Here is an 18,108-nt window from a genome sequence, read left to right as displayed (position 1 = left end):
GGCAGGCTGGGCAGTGTCTGAGTGTTATCTGAAGGCTGAAAGCATGAAAACAGTAAATAAGAGAAAGTGGCACATGAAAGTTGAGTTACTTTTTAAGCTGACATCGTGACCTTGCACGGGGGATGCCTTGCCACGGGAGCACAGCTTGGAGCCAGCTCCTTGGGAGCCCACTTTGTGCAGGACCACCCTGCTCCCAGCACAGCTCCCTCGCTCGTGCTGGTGTCCCCTCTGCTCTAGAACTGGCCCTAAAGGCAAAACTCCCCAGGGTTTCACCAGGAGCTCACACAGCTCGGCCAGAGCAGCCGCCGGTTCGTGCCGGTGGCCACGGGGAAATCCCTGTGGAGGTGCAGGGCTGGAAGTGCCTGAGCACAGCATGGAGTGGGTCGTATGTGCCCTTGTCTCGTTGGTGCCAGTGAAAATCGTGGCTTCAGGGCAGGAAAAGTTTTAACAAGTGCTTCATCACACCTGGTAGTAAAAATCAGTCTCTAGGGGTAACGAGTGATATTAGTGCAAGTCTCTGGAGTCTCTGCTCACGTGCCTTTGGAGGCATCAGCCTTAAAAGCCTGGAACTTTCCCCTCCCTCTTTTCCCTTCCAAAGGCGAAAGCAAGTGGAAAGAAGCTGCAGAAAGTGACTCTGAAAGTGTCTCCCCGGGGGATCGTGTTGAACGACAGCAGCACGAACGAGCTGATCGAGAACGTCTCCATATACAGGTGGGTTTTGGGGTTCCCTCCGTGGGGGTTTGTGCCAGAGCTGCTCCTCTGCTCCGTCCCCACCCGGTCTGAGCTGCTGCCTCACTGTCCACCACATCTGGGTGGAAGGCAAAGCTGGGGGAAGGAGGGTGGGTGATAAATTTAAAGTAAATTTCCGTGGGGTGCGATGTGTCCAGCTGTGGGGGTGAGGAAAGACGTGACGAGCCTGGAGGTGTGGGGTGTGTGCAGAAAAACTGCAGGTCCACAGCCGAGCACTGCGTGGCCACGTGTGGCTTTGCTGCCTGTTTGTGGCAGCAGAAATGCCAAAGCATGTGGGGTGAGGGCAAAGGAGGAACACAGAGGGTGGTGAGAGTACCCCTGAGCTGGGGCTGCATCCCCTCACTGCCTGCTCCGTGTCTCTGTTGTGTTTAAAAGGCTCTGACAGGGAGCAGGGCTGGGACAGCTGCTGGGACACGGTACTGGGGTGGGGAGGGCAAGGGTGGGTTATCCCATACCCCCTCCTCTGGCTTTTGGGAGATAATTCTTTTGAAAGCATTTTCTTCCAGAGTGGCAGGAGGTGGGCACAGGCCTGGTGGAGCAGAGCTCAGCTTGGATCTGGCCTTTTCCATCTCCTTCATCCCTTTTCCCTCTGCATCTCCCCTCCCACTCTGCTTCTGTCCTTCACCTGCTGCTCTGTGCTAGACCTGGGAGGGGGAGCAGGGGCTCGGGGCTCTCTCTGACCACACCACTAACCCACCTGCTCTTCTCCAGTTCCACAGCCCAGCAGTCACACACAGCCAGGGCTGCAGAGCCCAGCCCTCCCCAGGACACAAACCTGCTGCTAAAGCAGAGCTGGGCAAAGCAGCCGTGCCAAAATGGGGATCCCCGCGCCGGGGGAAGAGCAGGCAGAGCTGTGGGATCAGGGATTGTAGATGCTTCCTAAATTCTCCCCTGACACTTTAACAGCTGTCGATAAAGCTGTTCCTGTCGGCACCAGAGTGTGAGCAGCCCCTGATTCATTGACTGAAGCCAGCCCATCCCAGACAGGCTGTTTTGGGGACTGTCACTGCTCCCTGGAGACGCTGGTGCTGTGGGGTCCTGGTGACAGGTGGGATCTGTGTGAATGAAGGGGTCTTCTACCCACTCAGGGAGTGTGTCCCACCAGTGGCAGGCCCAGGGCTTTCCTCTGACACCTCTGCTGTCTTCTCCTTGGCTTCTCTATCCACTGGGATGGCTCTGAGCTCCTCCCTGGATCATGAGCTGGGGCAGGATGGGGTGGCCGTGGCTAAAACGCAGCCACTGCCACTGGATGTGCTGCTGCCAGAGGCTAAAACTGGCTCATTTCAGGGGCAGGTGTGAGTTATCCTGTCCCTGGAAATTAATGACCATCCAACATTGAGCCAGGGGGTGCTGGAAGGGCCACGTGCCAGCTCAGATGACTTGCCTTGGCTTTGTCATGGTTGTTAAAGGAGTGACTGTGCAGTTTTGTGAGAAACAGGAGAAAAGAGTGAACTTCCAAGCGCCTCTTTGGTAAGACCAGAGCACAGCTCAGCTCTGGAAAACAAAATGTAGGCCATTGAGCAGAGGCGTCCTCGCATGTAAGAAACTAATGCAGTGTAAATAAATTTTGAATGTGGCTTTTTTAAAGTCCCAGCATCTGCTGGGAACTGGGACCTTCCAGTCCCCTCCCTGCAAACTCTCAGGGGCAGCAAGAGCAGGAGCTGAGGGGGCAAAATGGGGCCATGGGAGAACTTTTCACTGAAACATCGCACTTTTTCCTCGGGTTTTCTCATTCCTTAACACCTGTTTGATCTGCTGTGTGCCCAGGGAAGAGGCTTTGCTGGCTGCCACCTCACACTAAACCTGTGGGACTGCTCCAGCCTGTGCTTGATGAGACACTCAGTCCTGCAGCTCCTTGCAGGGACAGGCCATGGGAGGTGGTGGAGGTTGATGCTGAGGGACCTGCTGCCCTGCAGAAGGGAGCTGAGCCCTCAATCACAGCCTGGTCTCCCCATCCTGTTGTTCTTCCAGGGCTTTGTTTGGCATTTCAGAGTCAGCCTGGACCTGCCCAGGGGCTGGGAGAGACTCTGCCATCCTGAGGGTGCTCCACTGAGGAGGCTGAGCGTCCCTCCCCACACCCAGTGTGCTCAGAGCATCCCGTGCATCTGCTACTGCAGATCCCCCAGCCTGAATTTCAACCTTTCCAACAGCTTTTCTTGGACACTCCCCCATCAGTTCCTTCCCTCTGGTTTGAGCCTCCAGATTAAATCATAGGCTGAGAGCAACCCCCCCTCTCTCCTTGCAAGCTTCTCCTCCGGGGAAAACCTTCTGAGCCAGCCTCTCTTCTGAAGGCAGAGCCTTTGTCAGGTGCAGTCCCAGGATGGCCTGCTGGAATCTTTACCTTCTCTAACCTGTCCTTCCCCACAAGGTGAATCACTGTCTCTTCTCTTCTCTCCTGCCTCCCCGTGTGGTGCACGTGGGTCACGCCGTGGCTGCAGGAGTGGCTCTGGGGCTTCTCTTAACTCTCAGCCCTGTGGCATCGACTCCTCCGCTTTGGGAAGGAGCTGCGCTGAGGTCTGGCAACATTCCTGAGCTCCCTCTGCCTTCCCTGCTCGGCCCTGGAGCTGGAAAGCCCCGGGGCAGGGGCCTGCTGGCAGCTCCCAGGAGGGGTTTGGTGGCTCTGCCTGGTGCTCAGTGCCCCAGACACGTTTCGTTCTGTCTTTCAGGATATCCTACTGCACGGCAGACAAGATCCACGATAAAGTGTTTGCCTACATTGCCCAGAACCAGCTCAATGAGAACCTGGAGTGCCATGCCTTCCTCTGTACCAAACGGAAAATGGTCAGTCCAGAGGAAGAAGTGGGGATGTAGGAGGAGGAAGCAGAGAGGGGCTGAAGTGGTGAGATAACAGCTCTGCCCCCACTGAGAGCGAGGGGGGAACGGCCATGGGAGAGCTCCCACCCTCCTGCTGCCGTTAATCCATCAACTCCAGGCTGGATTCAGCCCGTTGTCTCGGCACCTAAAAACCTCTCTGCCCTCTGGGGTGGGAGTGAGAGGACCTGACCCTGCACCAACACCTGGAAAATCCCCTTCCATGCTGCATTCCCAGCTGCTGGGGCTCTTCCCTGCTCCGCTTCCACTTCCCTGGGCTGCAGGAGCCGGTCTGAGCCCGGCGTGTGGAGAGGCTTTGGCAGACAGGGGGGTCTCCAGGGAGGCTCCCACCGAGGTGCCCAGGGGAGGCTTTCAGCCCAGCTGTTCTGGGCTCACTACCCTCCCTGGCTCCCTTCCATTTCTCGCCATCCAAGTTCTGTGTCCAGTTTTTAGCGGCGTCTTTGTAGCCGGGGCCGTGTCCTTCCCGTGGGATCACCCCACGTGTGCCAGGGATGGGGCTCAGAGCAGAGACCTGTGTGTAGAAACGAGTCTCTGGCTCTTGCTTTGGACCTACTTGTGGGATTTTTTCCTGCTGATTCAGTGCACCAGGACGGGCAGGGACCCAGAGCTGGTGAGGGAGGGAAGCGGGTCAGTGGGCACCGGCTGCAAGGGGGGCAAGGAGAGTCCTTGAGGTCTCTCCTGGAGCCAGTTGAGCCCCCTCCCTGTGACAGGAAGGGGCTTTAGGGCAGAGGAAAGGCAGGCCCGACCCCGCTGCCCCCATAAATCCTTCCCCTAGTGCCTCTTGCAGGGCCCACGTGGAGAATGGGATCTCCCAAACCTACAGGGAAACAAATCCGCTGAGAGCCGTTCCCACCCGCTGCGTCCCAGCGTGGTGATTCCTGGGTTCTCAGGAGCATTCCTGTGCCTGGAGTGCAGCCACCTCACTCTTGTTAATATTCTGTGCTTCTCCCAACTTTTTTTTTTTTTTTCCATGGAGAGAATAATGGAAGCTACAAGTTGTCTCTCCGTTCCACGGCGTGTGCTCCCATCCTTGCACGGCAAAGATAAGCCTCGCTCTGCAAATTAAAATTTAAATCTTTCTAGTGCTAAAAGAATTATCTCAGTGGTACATCAGCTCAGCGCGTCTCCCTCCAAATAAAGTTCTCCAAGGCCTTTTGTGGCAAAAACTAGGAAATAATTTTTTTTTTTTTTTTTGCTTCCTAGTCTATAAAATGCATAAACATCCTGCTGGTAAGGTGATCCCTGCTCCCAGACTGGGAACCATCCCTCCCCAGGGCAGGGTCCCTGCATGTACCACAGCTACCAGTCACGGGCATATAATTAGTCCATATTTTTAGTTCATGGGTAATTCTCAACGGTAGCTGGGTCTATTAAACTTGATTCAGATGTGACAGCTTAAATTGTAAACAGCTGTGAGGAGTTTCATACTTAATTACCATATTTAAGGGGTTTTTTTTGCCATAAAGCATTTGCACTTCCATCAGAGATGTAAATAGCTCCGACATTCAAATGAGCTCTCCTGCTTTCCAGGCTTAATTGGCACTGATGAGTTTGGGGGTCTCCTCGCCCCTCCTGCGCAGGATGCTGTGCCCCATTTGTGCCCCTCCACGTCTCCATCCTCCGAGCTGCCAGGGCTGCAGGTTCCTGACCTGGATCTGGGCTCGTTTGGTTTGCAACTCGGTAAAACAAACTCGGGCCTGGAGGCTCCCGCAGCGCCAGCCGTGCCGAGTGTTCCTCGTTATCTCCCGGTGCTTAAGCTGCTCCTGAGCTGTGCCTGCTCCTAATGAAACTGGCATTTATGTCACTGTTTATACATCTCCAGCAGCTCGTGCTGTTGAAGGTGGTGGTGGTGGTGGGTGGTTTTAGTGCTGCTCAGGCTCGGGGAGGGGCTCACAGGGATGGTTTCCCTGCTCCTGCCTCGGGCCAGGGCTGGAGCAGGACAAACCCGTGCTGGTGGTCTAAGCCAGTGAGACCCCAGCCAAGGGAAGAGCCTCTAAAGTTGCTCCCAGGTGGAGAGAGCAGCGAATTCCTGTTGCTCTCAGGGCATCCTGGTGCACAGTCGTGCCAGGACAGGATGGATGCAGCTCTGCTTGTCCCTCCCAGCCCTGTGTGGCCAGCTGTGGTCCAGGGCTCATCCCAGGCACTGATCCCTGTGAGCTGGTGTTGTCCTCATGGGTGATGCTCCGCACTGGGGGGGAGCCACATCCCTCAGGGAGCTGTGAGGACGAGCCCAGGTCCGTGCAGCTCCTGCTGAGGTGTGGGGTGCAGGAGGAGCTGTGCATTCCCTGCCCTCAGGAGCAGCTCCTGTCTCCCCATCCATCACCACACTGGCTGTGACAGCCGTGTTCCTGCCTCCTGCCTCTCCCCATTACACCTGAGGACGCATCTACAACAAGCTGTGTGTCCTACACAGAGTAAGGCTCTGCTTCCATCAGTATTTGATTCCCCTCCCCAGCCAGGTGGGAGCAGAGGACTGGTTGGATCCAGGTTTAACATGAGTCTGGAAAGCAAAACCTCCCAAGTGATTTAAATCTACGTAGGGATTAACATCCTGCCTCACCGTTCTCCTTGCAGGCACAGGCCGTCACCCTCACCGTGGCACAGGCCTTCAAAATCGCCTTTGAGCTCTGGCAAGCAGCTAAGGAAGGTGAGTTTTATTCCCCTCTTCCCACTCTTCACTTTCAAGGGATGACTTTGGGCTTTTTCCAGCTCTCAAGTGCCTTTTCCCCTTGCCCCTCCGAATTTCCAGGCTGCTTCCCAAGGCTGGCGCGAGGCATCGTCCAGGTTTCTCTCGACAGCCTTGTAAATCCAGCCAGGTTTTGGCTGGGCTCCTTTCATGCTGGAGGACCTGGTGCTGGGCTGTGATGCCTCAGAGACCTGCTGCTGTCGGGGTTTCTGCTACCACTCTCAGGATCTTTGCTTTCACCTTCCAGGAGATTGTGAAACGCACCCAGAGCCTGGGCTGCTGCAGAGGTGGCCCGTCTGAGCTGTCCCACGTCCTCCTCCTCCTTAAAAGCTTGTGGGGGAGCACTCTGTGGGCAGTGATGGGGTTTCCTTCTTTTTCAGAGAAGGAAAAGCGGGAAAGGTCCATCTTGGAAGGAGAAGGGACGAGCAGCCCCAGCTCAGAAGCCCCTGCCCACCCTGACACACGTAAGTCACCCCCAGCAGAGCTTTGCTCCAGACTCGGGGATGGGAGAGGGCTGGGGGATTTTCCCTGGACAGGGAGAGCTCCTGGGGAGGCTCTGAAGACCACCAAGGAGCTGCACTTCTGTCCTAGCAGAGATTATTGCCCTCTCAGAGTTCTTGGCTGAGCCACTCCTTCTCCCCCTTAAATACCTCCTGCAGCCCCTCATGCACAGCTGCTGCCACCCCAAATCTGTTTACTTCTGCCCCAGGCAAATTGGCCATAATGTCCTTAAGAGCTTAGTGTGGATCTCCCCATCCTGAGCCCGATTCTGTCTCAAACCCAAAGCACACTCCATCCCACGGGCTGAGGGAGGGGGATGTCCAGGAGCCCCTGTGCCTCCAGCTCCCCCGAGGAAGGAGAGGTGTGTGAAATAAAACAATTAAATAGTAAATCCCCTCATAATTCAGTGCCTGGCCACGGGTCCTCTGCTGCCTCCGAGACGAAAGACAGGGAGAAGTGGGACAAAAGGCTAATCTCTCTTCCATGCTGGCCACGGAGATAAGAGGATTTGGCACACAGGAAAATAGCATTAAACTGGGCTTCCTTCCAGGCTGGCACATCTTGTTTCTTCCTGTGAAGGCTCAGGACTGGAGGAATCTGTCACAAACGGTGGCACATTGGAACAAGTGTGGCCCTGGGGGCTGCCATGGGTGTGGGAGTGGGTTCCAGTGTCTGCCTGGGGGATGCTCTGGAGCTGGGGGGCACTTCTGCATCTCCCCTCCAGTGCAGGCTGATGGGGAGGATTTGAGGATTCTCTGAACTGATCTTTGCCCAGTGCAGGATTTGCTCTATAAATACTGGTGCAGGTTTGTAAGATGCTGAATTGATGCCATGGGCTGAGCTGAGGACCTGTTCCCATCCTGGGCTGGGATGTCCCAGGGCTGATCCTGACTCGTCCTGAGCATAAGTGGGCACCCAGGAGCCTTCCCACTGGCTGCTGGAGGGATGAAGCTGGTCCTCCCCTGAATCCCTCTTGAGAGGTTCTCAGGTGCCTGATCTGGATAAATCGTGGATAAATCACAGCCCCCACTGGGGTGAATGCAGCTCCTCCATGCTCGAATTCGGGGCCATCCTGAAGCAATGTGATGCAACCCTTTGATTCCACTCTTGCAGGGAAGCTACTACTGCAAAAAGGTTTGGTTGTGTGTATCTTTTCCCCTCCCCTCATTCCTCCTCTGCTCTGTCCACAGCAGCAGCCACGGGGAACTTGCTGGATTTTGAGGATCCTGCCAAGTCACCCCTGAGCAGCAGCACAGACCCCCCACACTTGGATAACAGCGTGTTTGGGCCCAGCTCCTCCGTAAACAACAACGTGGTGTGGGTAAGTGCGAGCTGGGGGTGCGGTGCCACCTCCATGGGTGTGCTCCAGGTCCCACCACAGGGCTTTTCCTTGGATAACTCCTTCCCCCTGGGAGCTGTGGGGTTGCCAAGCTGCTCAGGGAGGGTTTCAGAGGTGCCCAAGCGAGCTGGGGCTCGGGTGTCCTACTTGAAATGATCGATTGGTGTTCGAGTACCTGCTGCCCTTTTTGGGCTGGGTAAATAAATGAACAGGATTGTGAGGTGCTGGGAAAAACGCTGCTGTCAGGTAACTGAATATTTCTTATTCTGGAGCAGTATTTCTCAGTGGTTTGTCACTTAATTGGGAGACCACCTAACTGCTCTGTTCAGGGGAAAAAATCATTATGTTGATGGCTTTTGTTTACTGCTCACTAAAACCAGGTTATATTTATGTTCATTGTTACTCTTATTTTTCCCTCGCTCTTGTTTGTGGCTGTATCTGGCTGTTGGGAGCATGGATGGCTTCTGGAAACATCCTCAGTCATCTGGCTTAATTGTGTCATGGACCACTAATAGAAAAATAGTGATGCAGCCCCATGTGCTGGGTGTGCATCCCCCAGGGAGCCTCCTCCTCCTCCCTGCCCAAGTGCTCCAGCATCCTTTTCACACTGGAAGAGGGCAGGTTTGGGTTGGATATTAGGCATAAATTCTTCCCTGTGAGGGTGGGGAGGCCCTGGCACAGGTTTGCCCAGAAAAGCTGGGGCTGCCCCATCCCTGGAAGTGTCCAAGGACAGGTTGGACAGGGCTTGGAGCAACCTGGGCTGGTGGAAGGTGTTGGGACAAGATGGTCTTTAAGGTCCCTTCCAACCCAAACCATTCTGTGGTCACCAACCTGTGCCCTCTCTGGAAACCCCTGGTCTGCTGAATTTTGGAGAATTGAAGGATAAATAAATGCCTTTGCCTGGGGCCTGTTTCTTGAGCCTGGCGGGCCTGAGCCTGAGGCTTTCCAGGTTAAACCTGAAGATCAGCTCGAAGCTTAAATCAAATCCTGGAGGCTTATCAGCAATCTCCAATCCTTCCCTGCTTACAGAGTTTTCATACTTTACTTATTAATTGCATTAAGTCTGTAAGTGCATCACAGGATTTTGGGAGCAGTCCAGCCTGTCTGTAGAAAAACCCTCCCACAGAGCCCCTGGTCCTGCATTTGTCCCTCAAGCAACTCCAGTGCTTTCCCTGGAACACCTTAGGAGCAGATCAGAGATAAAAGGTCCCAGGGCTGCTTTCAAGGCCCACCCTGTGCTGGTGCAGCGCTGCTTTCCCCTTTCCAGATCCAGACAAGCTCCAGGGATGTCTGGGATCTGCCTTGGGGAAGCCTGGGCCACCCAGAGTTACACCTCTCACCTTGGGACTTGTGCAGAGAGGGAGAAAGAGAGAGATAAAACCTGCCCTAGGAGGCAGATTGCAGAGGGGGGGTTGATTTGGGCACTCAGAAGCCAATATATACATACATTTTTTTGTCTGCCCTGCTCAAGTGCAGAGCCAGACCTCTAAATAACACTTTTGTGTGTTCTCTTAGCAATTACTTGTCTCTCTTTTTATCTCTTCAACAAAGGAAATGGATGATGGTCTCGACGAGGCATTTTCAAGGTAATTCTCACAACTCCCTTTATGAGTTCACTCCACCACTGGGGACCAGCCCCAGAGACTTGACTGGGCCTTTAATAATGCTCCTCATCTGATCAGTGCCATGATCTGACCTAGGCAGCTGCCCCATCAGTGCCTCAGCTGGTAATTGAAAGATGGGCTTTGAGGTTGGCTGATAAGCCAAATATTTTGACAACCTTTTAAGGGTGGAGAGAGGCTGTGTGTGATAGGGAATTTAATTCCCCGAGCAGTTGGTGTGTCTGCTCCCACTTGCCAAGGCTTTCTCAGGCTGCCTGTTGATGCTGGTCCCAGCTGTGGCACTGGGGGCTTTACTCTTCCTCTGCTCAGAGACTCAGAGCGTGTGGCCATCGATTCAAGGGGTTTAGTTCTCTTTCTAATCCAAATTAAAAGCTTCCCTGCACGTGTGTGCTGAACAATCCAGCTATGTTAAACAAACCCATTTCCTTTCACGTGGGTTTTCCTGCTTGTTCTGGTGTGGGGACCACCCTGTGGGGCGGTGGGAATGGTGTGGTTTATGAGGGTCTCATCCCCCGGGTCAGTGTGTGAAGCCACCAGGCCACCATGAGGTGTGGAGGCCCCAGCTTGGGCAAAGCTGCCTTGGGTGCAGATGCCAGAGGCAGCAGGGAGCTGCCAGGTCTCCTCCTCATCCTCCTCATCCTCCTCCTCCTCTGGCTGGGAGGTGCTGGAGGAGGGAGCTGGGCAGGAGGAGCAGGGCTGACCCAACACTGTCCCTTCCCCGAGAGCTGTTTGCCTGTGCCAGGGTTGGCAGCCCTGCAAAACTGCCTGCTCAGCCCTAAGGAAACAGCCCTCAGGGTCTTGTTTGGCTCTCGGGGATGATTTACAGCTTCCACTTCCACAGCAGCCTTGTCCCAAGATGTGGCTGATAAAAGGGGCTGCTTCAATTTACGTCCCCGGTGTTGGCTGTTTTCCTTACCCCCTGCTCCTTGCCCTACTTAATGAAGCAGAGATGTTGCTGGTTGTGGGCTTTGTTTTTTGGGCTGCTGGATGCTGAGCTGTCACATCACCCTCGGCCTTGTGGTAGTGACTCAGTGTTTGGGCTGCTCGTCCTCCCAAGGCGGGTGCTTCCAGAAGCATTCCTGCCACATCATCATCATCATCATCATCACTGGACATTTTTCTTCTTTATTAAAAAGGCTTTTTTTGACGCTGGTGCCTCCCCTGGATGAAGCACCAAATATTTGAGTTAACCTTCAGCCCGGGGAGAGTCGATGCTGCACCGCTGCATTTTTCACAGAGGTGTTTAATAACACAGCAACAAACTGGGGCTCGTTAGGTTTTGTGAAACATCTGGGATGAAAAGCTCCTAAAAGCTGATCCTGGGAGCTATTAAACATCAGCTGAGTCCTCTGTGTCTTAACCCGAGGAGTTAATGCTCGGGCAGAGCTGCAGCACACGCTGCCTGTCCAGACACAGCACCACGAGACTGAGTCACTGCCCCGAGGCTGCTCCTTTGGGCAGCAGAGATCAGATCCCAGCCGTAGCTCCGGGGAGGAAAACAGCCAGGCCGTTAAGATATGGGATGTCCAGGCTGCAAATTCCCTGGATGCCTGCAGGGGAAACGCCGGGACAAACGACCAGGGACTCGCAGATGTTCTGTGCCAGCTCCCCCCTTCCTGAACCACTTAATTCCTTTGGAGGGTGTTGAAATGCGGAGCTGCAGTGTTATGAATGCATCAGGGCTATAAACCACCAGGATTTGGGTTCTTATTTTGTGTTTTTCTCTACCCCCCTCCTCCTCTTTAGGTTGGCTCAGTCGAGGACAAACCCTCAGGTCCTGGACACGGGGCTGACAGCTCAGGACATCCAGAGTGCAGAGACGCTCTCCCCTGTAGACTGGAACAAGATAGATTCCACCACGGGCGAGAAGGATGATCTGTTCATGTTTTGAGGTCAAGTGGATCGAAGAGCTGGCTGGAGAATAACCACTAAAAAAGTCTCTGGGCTGGATCGTGCTGTTGCAGGTGCTGTACACAGGGGGCTCTTCTAAGGGCTCTTCGCCAGGTCAGGTGATGTTACAGCACAATTTAGACCAAAGCTATAGAAACCTGATGCAGATTTTTTTTATACCTTGCTTTTTATCTGAACCACGAGATGCTCTTGGCCATATTTATTCCCGGCCGTTACCGTTTACATGTGTTATTGGAAGGCGTGGAGAGCATCTACAGGATTACGTGGCAATAATACCATGGGAGAACCTTCAGCAGTGCCTGTTGCTCTCTGAAAACAGACTGTGCACCACCAAAGTCCCTCTGTGCTGATCCTCTAGACAAAGGTCTGCAGATGCAAATGCAGTTCCAAGCACAAGTGTTACTAATCCGCTGATTCTTGAACAACACGTCACCTGCCTGGGCGAGGGGAGGGGATTTGCAGCAGCTGCTGACAGTGTTAAATCAGAGAGGTAGCAGAGATCTTGCTTTTGTATGAATGTCTGTGACACTCTCACAGTTGTCGATCACCCCTGCGGGTTCTGGCTGTTTCTTCACCAGCTCCATGTGGGAATTGACGCTTTTATTTTTTTTATTTTTTTTTTTTAACCCAAAGACTCTACGAAGTTTTGCACTTTAAAACTTGAACTGAAAGCGACGGTCCGAGTTGTCAAGCTAAGCAGTGCCTGTATTTTCTCTTCAGAAGCTATTTACCCAAAAATAACCCAACCTGGCAATGCTGCAGCTCTGTTTCAAAGCTGATTCCTCACGTCCACCGTCTCTGATGCGACTCGAAGATCCTAAAGCTCCGTTGCGCTGTTGGCTTTGAAAGCAAAACCGCCAAGGAGGAATGATTTGTTCTGCTGAAGCGTGGTGGAAGTGGCAGCTTGGGTGGACCAGCAGCAGGATAGATCTGTGTTCTCACCCTGGCTGAGTGGATTTGCCTGTCCATGACTTCTCACTGCCTCAAAACCGTTTGGTTGTTGCTCACTCGATCGACTCCAGTGGAATTGGATTAGGCAAGACCAATACCTGGATGTTCAGTTAGCAAGAGGTGCCCCTTCCAGGTACTTGGATCCCCTTGCTCCCTGACAGCCACAGCTCCCAGGAGGCTCAGGAAGCTGCTTCATCTGCTCCTGGAACTGAAAATAAGTAATGGAGGTATAAAGCTTATGCTAATTAAAAGATTAAGTTTAATGATCCTAAATAGTCACACTGACAGTTTGCAGTGTTTGTGGCCTTATGTGAAGTATACTAATCTGTTTTATAGATTTGTAACTTGGGTTTGAAGCACTAATTCATTCCCCAGATAGCTCTTTATAACTCTCTTAAAACTACTCGCAGGAAAGAAAAAAAAAAACCCTCTCTGTCAGCTGGATGAATTCATTAGGAAGCAGCTGAGTGACTCTGACTTAGATTTGAGATTTTTTTTTTTTTTTTATTCCCCCCTAAGTGTCAGTGTGAGAAGGTGTCGAGGACTCGTGGAGCTGACTCATCGTGTCTCTCAATAAAACCCGTGCTCTGTGTACCCTGCAGAGTGGGCTTTAAAGCGCTTTTACATCTTCAGACGGCTGTGCCCATGACTTCCTTGATCCTGTGTGCAGCACCAGCCTCTTGTGATTGAGGGAACTATCAAAGCTTGTCCCTGCTGCAGAGGCACAGGGGAGAGACATGAGCCTCCTGCACGAGCAGGGGTTTGTAGCCAGTGCCTTGTCCCGACTCAAGGAGTTCTGATCTTCCCAGAAAACAGCCCGGGCTGTAGGATGGACTGTGAGGGTTACTTTGTACGTCGATCTTTCTCCTTTTTCTAGAGACTCCAGGAGCAGATGCCGAAGTGCACAACACTATATATGCGTGTATATAGTTTTTTTAAGAAAACCCGATGCTGTAAAGAAAATCTGTACTGAGAGGAATAAAAGTTCTACCATTTTTTTGGAGCGTCTCTGCTGGGTGACTTTATTTTTGCAGGGGTCCTTTTAATGTGTAGAAGTCTTTGTATTTCTGGTTGAGTTCTGCCTGTCCCTTGATGCACAGCAGGAAGTGATTGGGAACATCCTTGGGAGGTTGTGTCCACTGGACAGCTGATTCCAGTGCCATCCAGGTGGGAAGAGGATTGCAGTCAGACATTAGTCCATGGTGCTGCTTCCAAGAAATGCTTACAGGACTGGATGTGGCCCCATGGGATGCACAGAGGGGTGTACAGTCTGTCCCTGCACTGGCCTTCAGGTAAGGGGATGATGATGAGTGAGGAGATGGAGGTCGGTGCTTCAGGCTCATCTGCAGAAAAACGTGGTGCCAGTAGAGTCAAACCCCAAAACCTCTTTAATTTATAGAATTTCTGGAGTCACAAAGTGCTTCTCCCTGTTGGTGAGGGGAGCTGAATTTGTACAGCTGCCTCTTAAATAAAAACAGCCCTGGAGAGCCCAGCACGGCCCCGTGTGCTCAGCATCCCTTTGCAATTCCTGCCTTTCCTGGGTTCCTTCACTTCCCAGCCCACCTCGCTGCCAACCTTGTCTGGGAAGCGCATGGAGAGCCCCATCTGGGGTGCTGACAGGTTTAACCTGCCTGTGCCACCCACTCCCTTTGGGGTCTTGGAGCAGGGGGGCTTTGCAAGAGATGCCTCTCATCCCACAGTGCTAACAAGAAAAAAAAAAAGACTGAAAGTTCATTTTTCAGTTGAAATTGCCTGTTCCAGGGTGAGCTGTCCCAGATTATGAGTGCTGAGTACTGGCAGCCTGCGCCTTCATGCATAGCTGATGGCGATGCTGAGGAACAAATTGATCTTTCGGTTCGGGTGTGACCTTTTTTTAACTGCCGGTTAAGGAACTTTTCAGCATCCATTTCCTTCCCCTCTGATGGCTGCGAGAGGGGCAGGGGGGACTCTCTGTGGTGAGGGGCACGAAAGGTGGGCTCAGGGCAGCTGGGGGAGCTGGTGGTTCCTCTCCCCTCAGCCCCGTGTTTTTCCACGGGGGGGACATGGCAGGGATTCTGCTGCCCGTTCCCTCCCTCGGAGCAGCAGCAGCAGCAGCAGCAGAGGTGTTGGGCGTGGGCTGTGCTGTGAAATGCTGGTCTGTCACCCTGCGCTGGCACGGGGAGGGTGTGTAGGGGATGGAACAGCTCCATCCATCCCACAGCCGGTAGCCGGCGTGGGCGAGGGAGCTGATGGAGAGCCCGTCTTCAACCTCCCTCTCAAAGCACCTCTAGAGGAGCAGAACCTGCAGCTCGCAGGAGCCGTGTGCTGCTTCAGAGCCCGTGTGCTGCTTCAGGGCCCTCCCTGTTTTAAGTGCCGGTGCTGTAACTCGTTAAACTCCTCCAGAGCATCCCCAAAAGCACAACAGCGGACCCGGCTTGTTGCTGCCAAGCTGCAGGGTGGGTTTAAGGGTAGAGATGTTCCGTTTGTGGAGTGCTGCTGTTTTCACCTTGAGTGATGGCTGCTGTTCTGTGAGTCGAGGCCAAGCCCAGCTCGAAGGTTACAAACCAGCTGCTTCAGGGGAGTGCTGAGCTGCTGGGCACGAGGCTGTGCAGTGTGACAGGTACAGAGCCCTGAACCTCTCTCCTCTCCTCACAGCACCGTGTTTGTAGCTCCCTGCCCAAGCTTGAGCAAAAGCTGCGGAGCTGTTTTTGGTTCCCCCAAAATTGTTCTCTCTTCCACGCACAAACAGAGCCACGTTTCATCCATCTGAACACCTGAATGCTGAGTTATGGCCAGCCCTGGGCTGCCCTGCCAGGCTTCCTGTGCTGTGAAGCAGGAGATAATAGTCCTCGTGGAGAAGCACAAGTGCCTTTTGGCTGGGGGTGGAGGGAGGGATGGGGTGGGAAGGGGAGGGGGTTGGTTGAGCGCTGCTCTCCCCCCTCTGACGCCTCAGCCTTGCGTGGTGGCTGCCTGTGAAGATGAGATTTGTCCTGGGCGAGCCAAGAGGAGCTGAACCAGAAAACACAGGCAGTGTTTGCCAACAGCCCAGGGCAGGGCTGGCTCAGGAGGAGCTCCCCACGGGTCAGCACGCGGTGCTGGGGGGTATTTTGTGTGTCTCTGCCTCTGCTTTTGAACTTCTCCCCAGGTTTGCAGGGGTGACCCCACAGCACAGCCATCCTCAGTCTGCATGAATGAGGGGGGTTTCTGCAGGTGAAAGCATCTCCCTCTGAGAAAAGCCATCATTTCGGCGCCAAAAATCTGTGAACTGGTCAAAAATTAACTTTTTTACGCCCCCTTCCTTAACTTTTATGCCCCTAAATCCTGTCCCACCCATCCCAGGCTCCCCAGGTCACGGCCAGCTCAGGATATTCTGTGATTCTGTGATTCCCTGAAAGCCAGGGCGTCAGTTCATCAGGTCAGGGGTAACTTGTCAGTGATGCCCACGTTCTGTCGAACAACTGGAGCCAAGCAAGATGCAATATGGGCTTGGGAGGACCCAGAGGCACAGAGGGAACCCTGGAATCCCACAACAGCAGCAGCAGAGGCTGATGGAATAACCTGGAGCAGAATGGGGCCCTCAGCTCAGGGGCTCTTTTAGCAGCAAGCCGGCATCTGACTGCGAGCAATTTATCAGGAGTGAGTGGATTCTGCTTATGACAGAGGGAGTCTTAATATTGCATTACTTCATTTATTTAGCACCTCTCCTCCGATGCTCAGGGGAAGGACAATGGGAAAGAGCTCTGGGGATTGCTGGGAGTTGGTTGTTATTTTTCTTCCCTGCTAAAAGCAGACATCTCCAGCTGGTTCTTGGCTCCGAGGAGGAACATTGGCTTTACAAAAAGGAGGGATGTCAAGTCATTAAAAGCTGCAGGAAGAGGAAGTCTTCTGAGGTGGGAGTGGAAATGGGGCCAAAGAGCTGGAGCCAAGAAAGCAGATGCAGCAAGCGCAGGAAGACTGGGAAATGCGCAGGTAGAAGGTAATTAGTGACCGAGTGGCTGGTTAATTAAGCGCCACCGGCCTCTGACGCTGGCCACACGCTTGGTCCTGTCCCTGCTGGGCTCTGGTCTTCACTGGGAGCGACTCCTTCTCACTCCTGGCTCTGGAGCAGCTCCCAGGGCGGCGGCTCTTGGCCAGCAGAGCCAGAGGGACCCTCAGCCCTGCCTGGAAAGCGGATTAGGAGCTCTGCTATCGGGGCCACGCGCCGCCGGCAGCGCTGCTGGCCCGTGGCCAGCGTGTCTGAGCAGGGCACCGGAGCCTGGAGCTCTCCCTCCCGCCCAGCACCCGGCTGGCACCGCTCACCTTTGGCAGCTCCCAGCCTCTCCTGTCGGCCTGGGCTGTGAGCACAGACGTGTCTCTGCAAGTGAGAGCTCGCTCCTCGCTCCCCGTGGCGGGGTCTTTGGCAGCCAGGAGTCACCAGCAAACCCAGCGTGAGTGGGAGCACTCCCAAAGCGGTGCCGGCTGTGCCCACGGGCAGGGACCGTGTCACCTCCCGGCCCTTCTCTTCCACTTTTCCCTCCAGGAGCCAGGTGGGTGATTCTCACCCACGTCATTGCTCCCACGTCATCAGGGCCGCCACACTCCTCTCCCTGCGAAGGGAAGGATCGGGAGAGGCAGGTTGGGAACATCAACCCCGTCAGGGTTTGGCTCTGAAATCCCCGCGTGACTCCTGTGATTTATCGCTCGCCCGGCTGCTGCTCGGGGCTGGGAAAAGAGAAGCGAGGAGGGAAAAATGCAGATTTTTAAAAGCTTGGCTCGAAAGCCCACAGGCTCAGGCCAAGGCTCCTGTCCTGGCCGAGGGAACAGGGTGGGAACAACATTGCTGGTCGCAACTGGAACAAAACAGCCACCCACGTCAGGCCAAGCAGTGATTCTGCTGCCTGCTCTTCTTTTGAGCTGTGACGTGAGGAAAAACAGTGTTTGGGTACCAGTTTATTCCCCAGGCACCTTGTCTACCCCAAACTTTTGCCATCACGGTTTCTATTTTGGAATCACCAAGCCATCGTCTTTCCAGCCCCACGGGGACTTTAATTCCCCTCCTTTCAAACCAGCCAGATTCCACTCCAGATCCCTCACTCTCTGCCTCCAAGGTTTTGGGTTTGGGTTTGGGTTTGGGTTTTTTTTCACCTTTTTTCACCTTTTCCAGCCATCACCATCAGCAACCTCTCGCCCAGCAAAACAACTCCAACCTCCACGCAGGAGTTTTCCCGCCGTTCCCTGCAAACCACAGCAGCAGTTTCTGCCTCGGCTCTCACAATCCCACGGATGGCAACACCACTCCAGGCGAAGTTTTGGCTTGAAAGCCTCGATGATGATACTTTGCAGGGAGTTATTTGGCTTGTACCTTTGTGTTTCCATCTCCCCTCCGCTGATCTGGCTGGAACAATCCCCAGCTCAAACTTGCTGCTTGTCAGCTCTTGTTTCAGCTACAACCCTCCTGCTTCCCCTGCTTTTAGTGTCACATCCCAGCACCCGGCCTGTCACTTGGCTATTGCCTCTATCACACACTCGTACGGATGAACCTCAGGTCTAATTAATGT

At 53.9% G+C, this 18,108-nt stretch overlaps 1 protein-coding gene across 6 annotated transcripts in view; it reads left to right on the top strand.

Moving 5' to 3' along the window:
• LDLRAP1 (low density lipoprotein receptor adaptor protein 1) overlaps nt 1–17,616 on the top strand; it is a 22,085-nt gene extending 4,469 nt beyond the window's left edge. Inside the window, exons 3-11 of one of the 6 annotated variants that reach the window (XR_003573701.1) lie at nt 599–711; nt 3,417–3,531; nt 6,157–6,229; nt 6,649–6,732; nt 7,960–8,090; nt 9,660–9,694; nt 11,477–12,819; nt 13,696–13,884; nt 17,091–17,108. Coding sequence is in view for 3 of the 6 variants with exons in the window: in XM_027905558.1 (XP_027761359.1) it covers nt 599–711; nt 3,417–3,531; nt 6,157–6,229; nt 6,649–6,732; nt 7,960–8,090; nt 9,660–9,694; nt 11,477–11,621 (696 nt within the window). In the remaining 3 variants the exon portion in view is untranslated. Of the gene's footprint in view, nt 1–598; nt 712–3,416; nt 3,532–6,156; nt 6,230–6,648; nt 6,733–7,959; nt 8,091–9,659; nt 9,695–11,476; nt 13,596–13,692; nt 14,521–17,090; nt 17,109–17,170 lie in introns of those variants that run through there. The other 5 variants (XR_003573700.1, XR_003573699.1, XM_027905560.1 and 2 more) reach the window with 5 other exon arrangements.
• The last annotated feature ends 492 nt before the right edge of the window (nt 17,617–18,108 follow it).

The sequence above is a fragment of the Empidonax traillii genome, unplaced genomic scaffold (assembly GCF_003031625.1).
Source record: "Empidonax traillii isolate 1590-97213 ecotype Southwest subspecies unplaced genomic scaffold, ASM303162v1 scaffold1166:size242162, whole genome shotgun sequence".
Taxonomy (NCBI): domain Eukaryota; kingdom Metazoa; phylum Chordata; class Aves; order Passeriformes; family Tyrannidae; genus Empidonax; species Empidonax traillii.
This window is presented reverse-complemented; position numbering and strand designations above follow the sequence as displayed.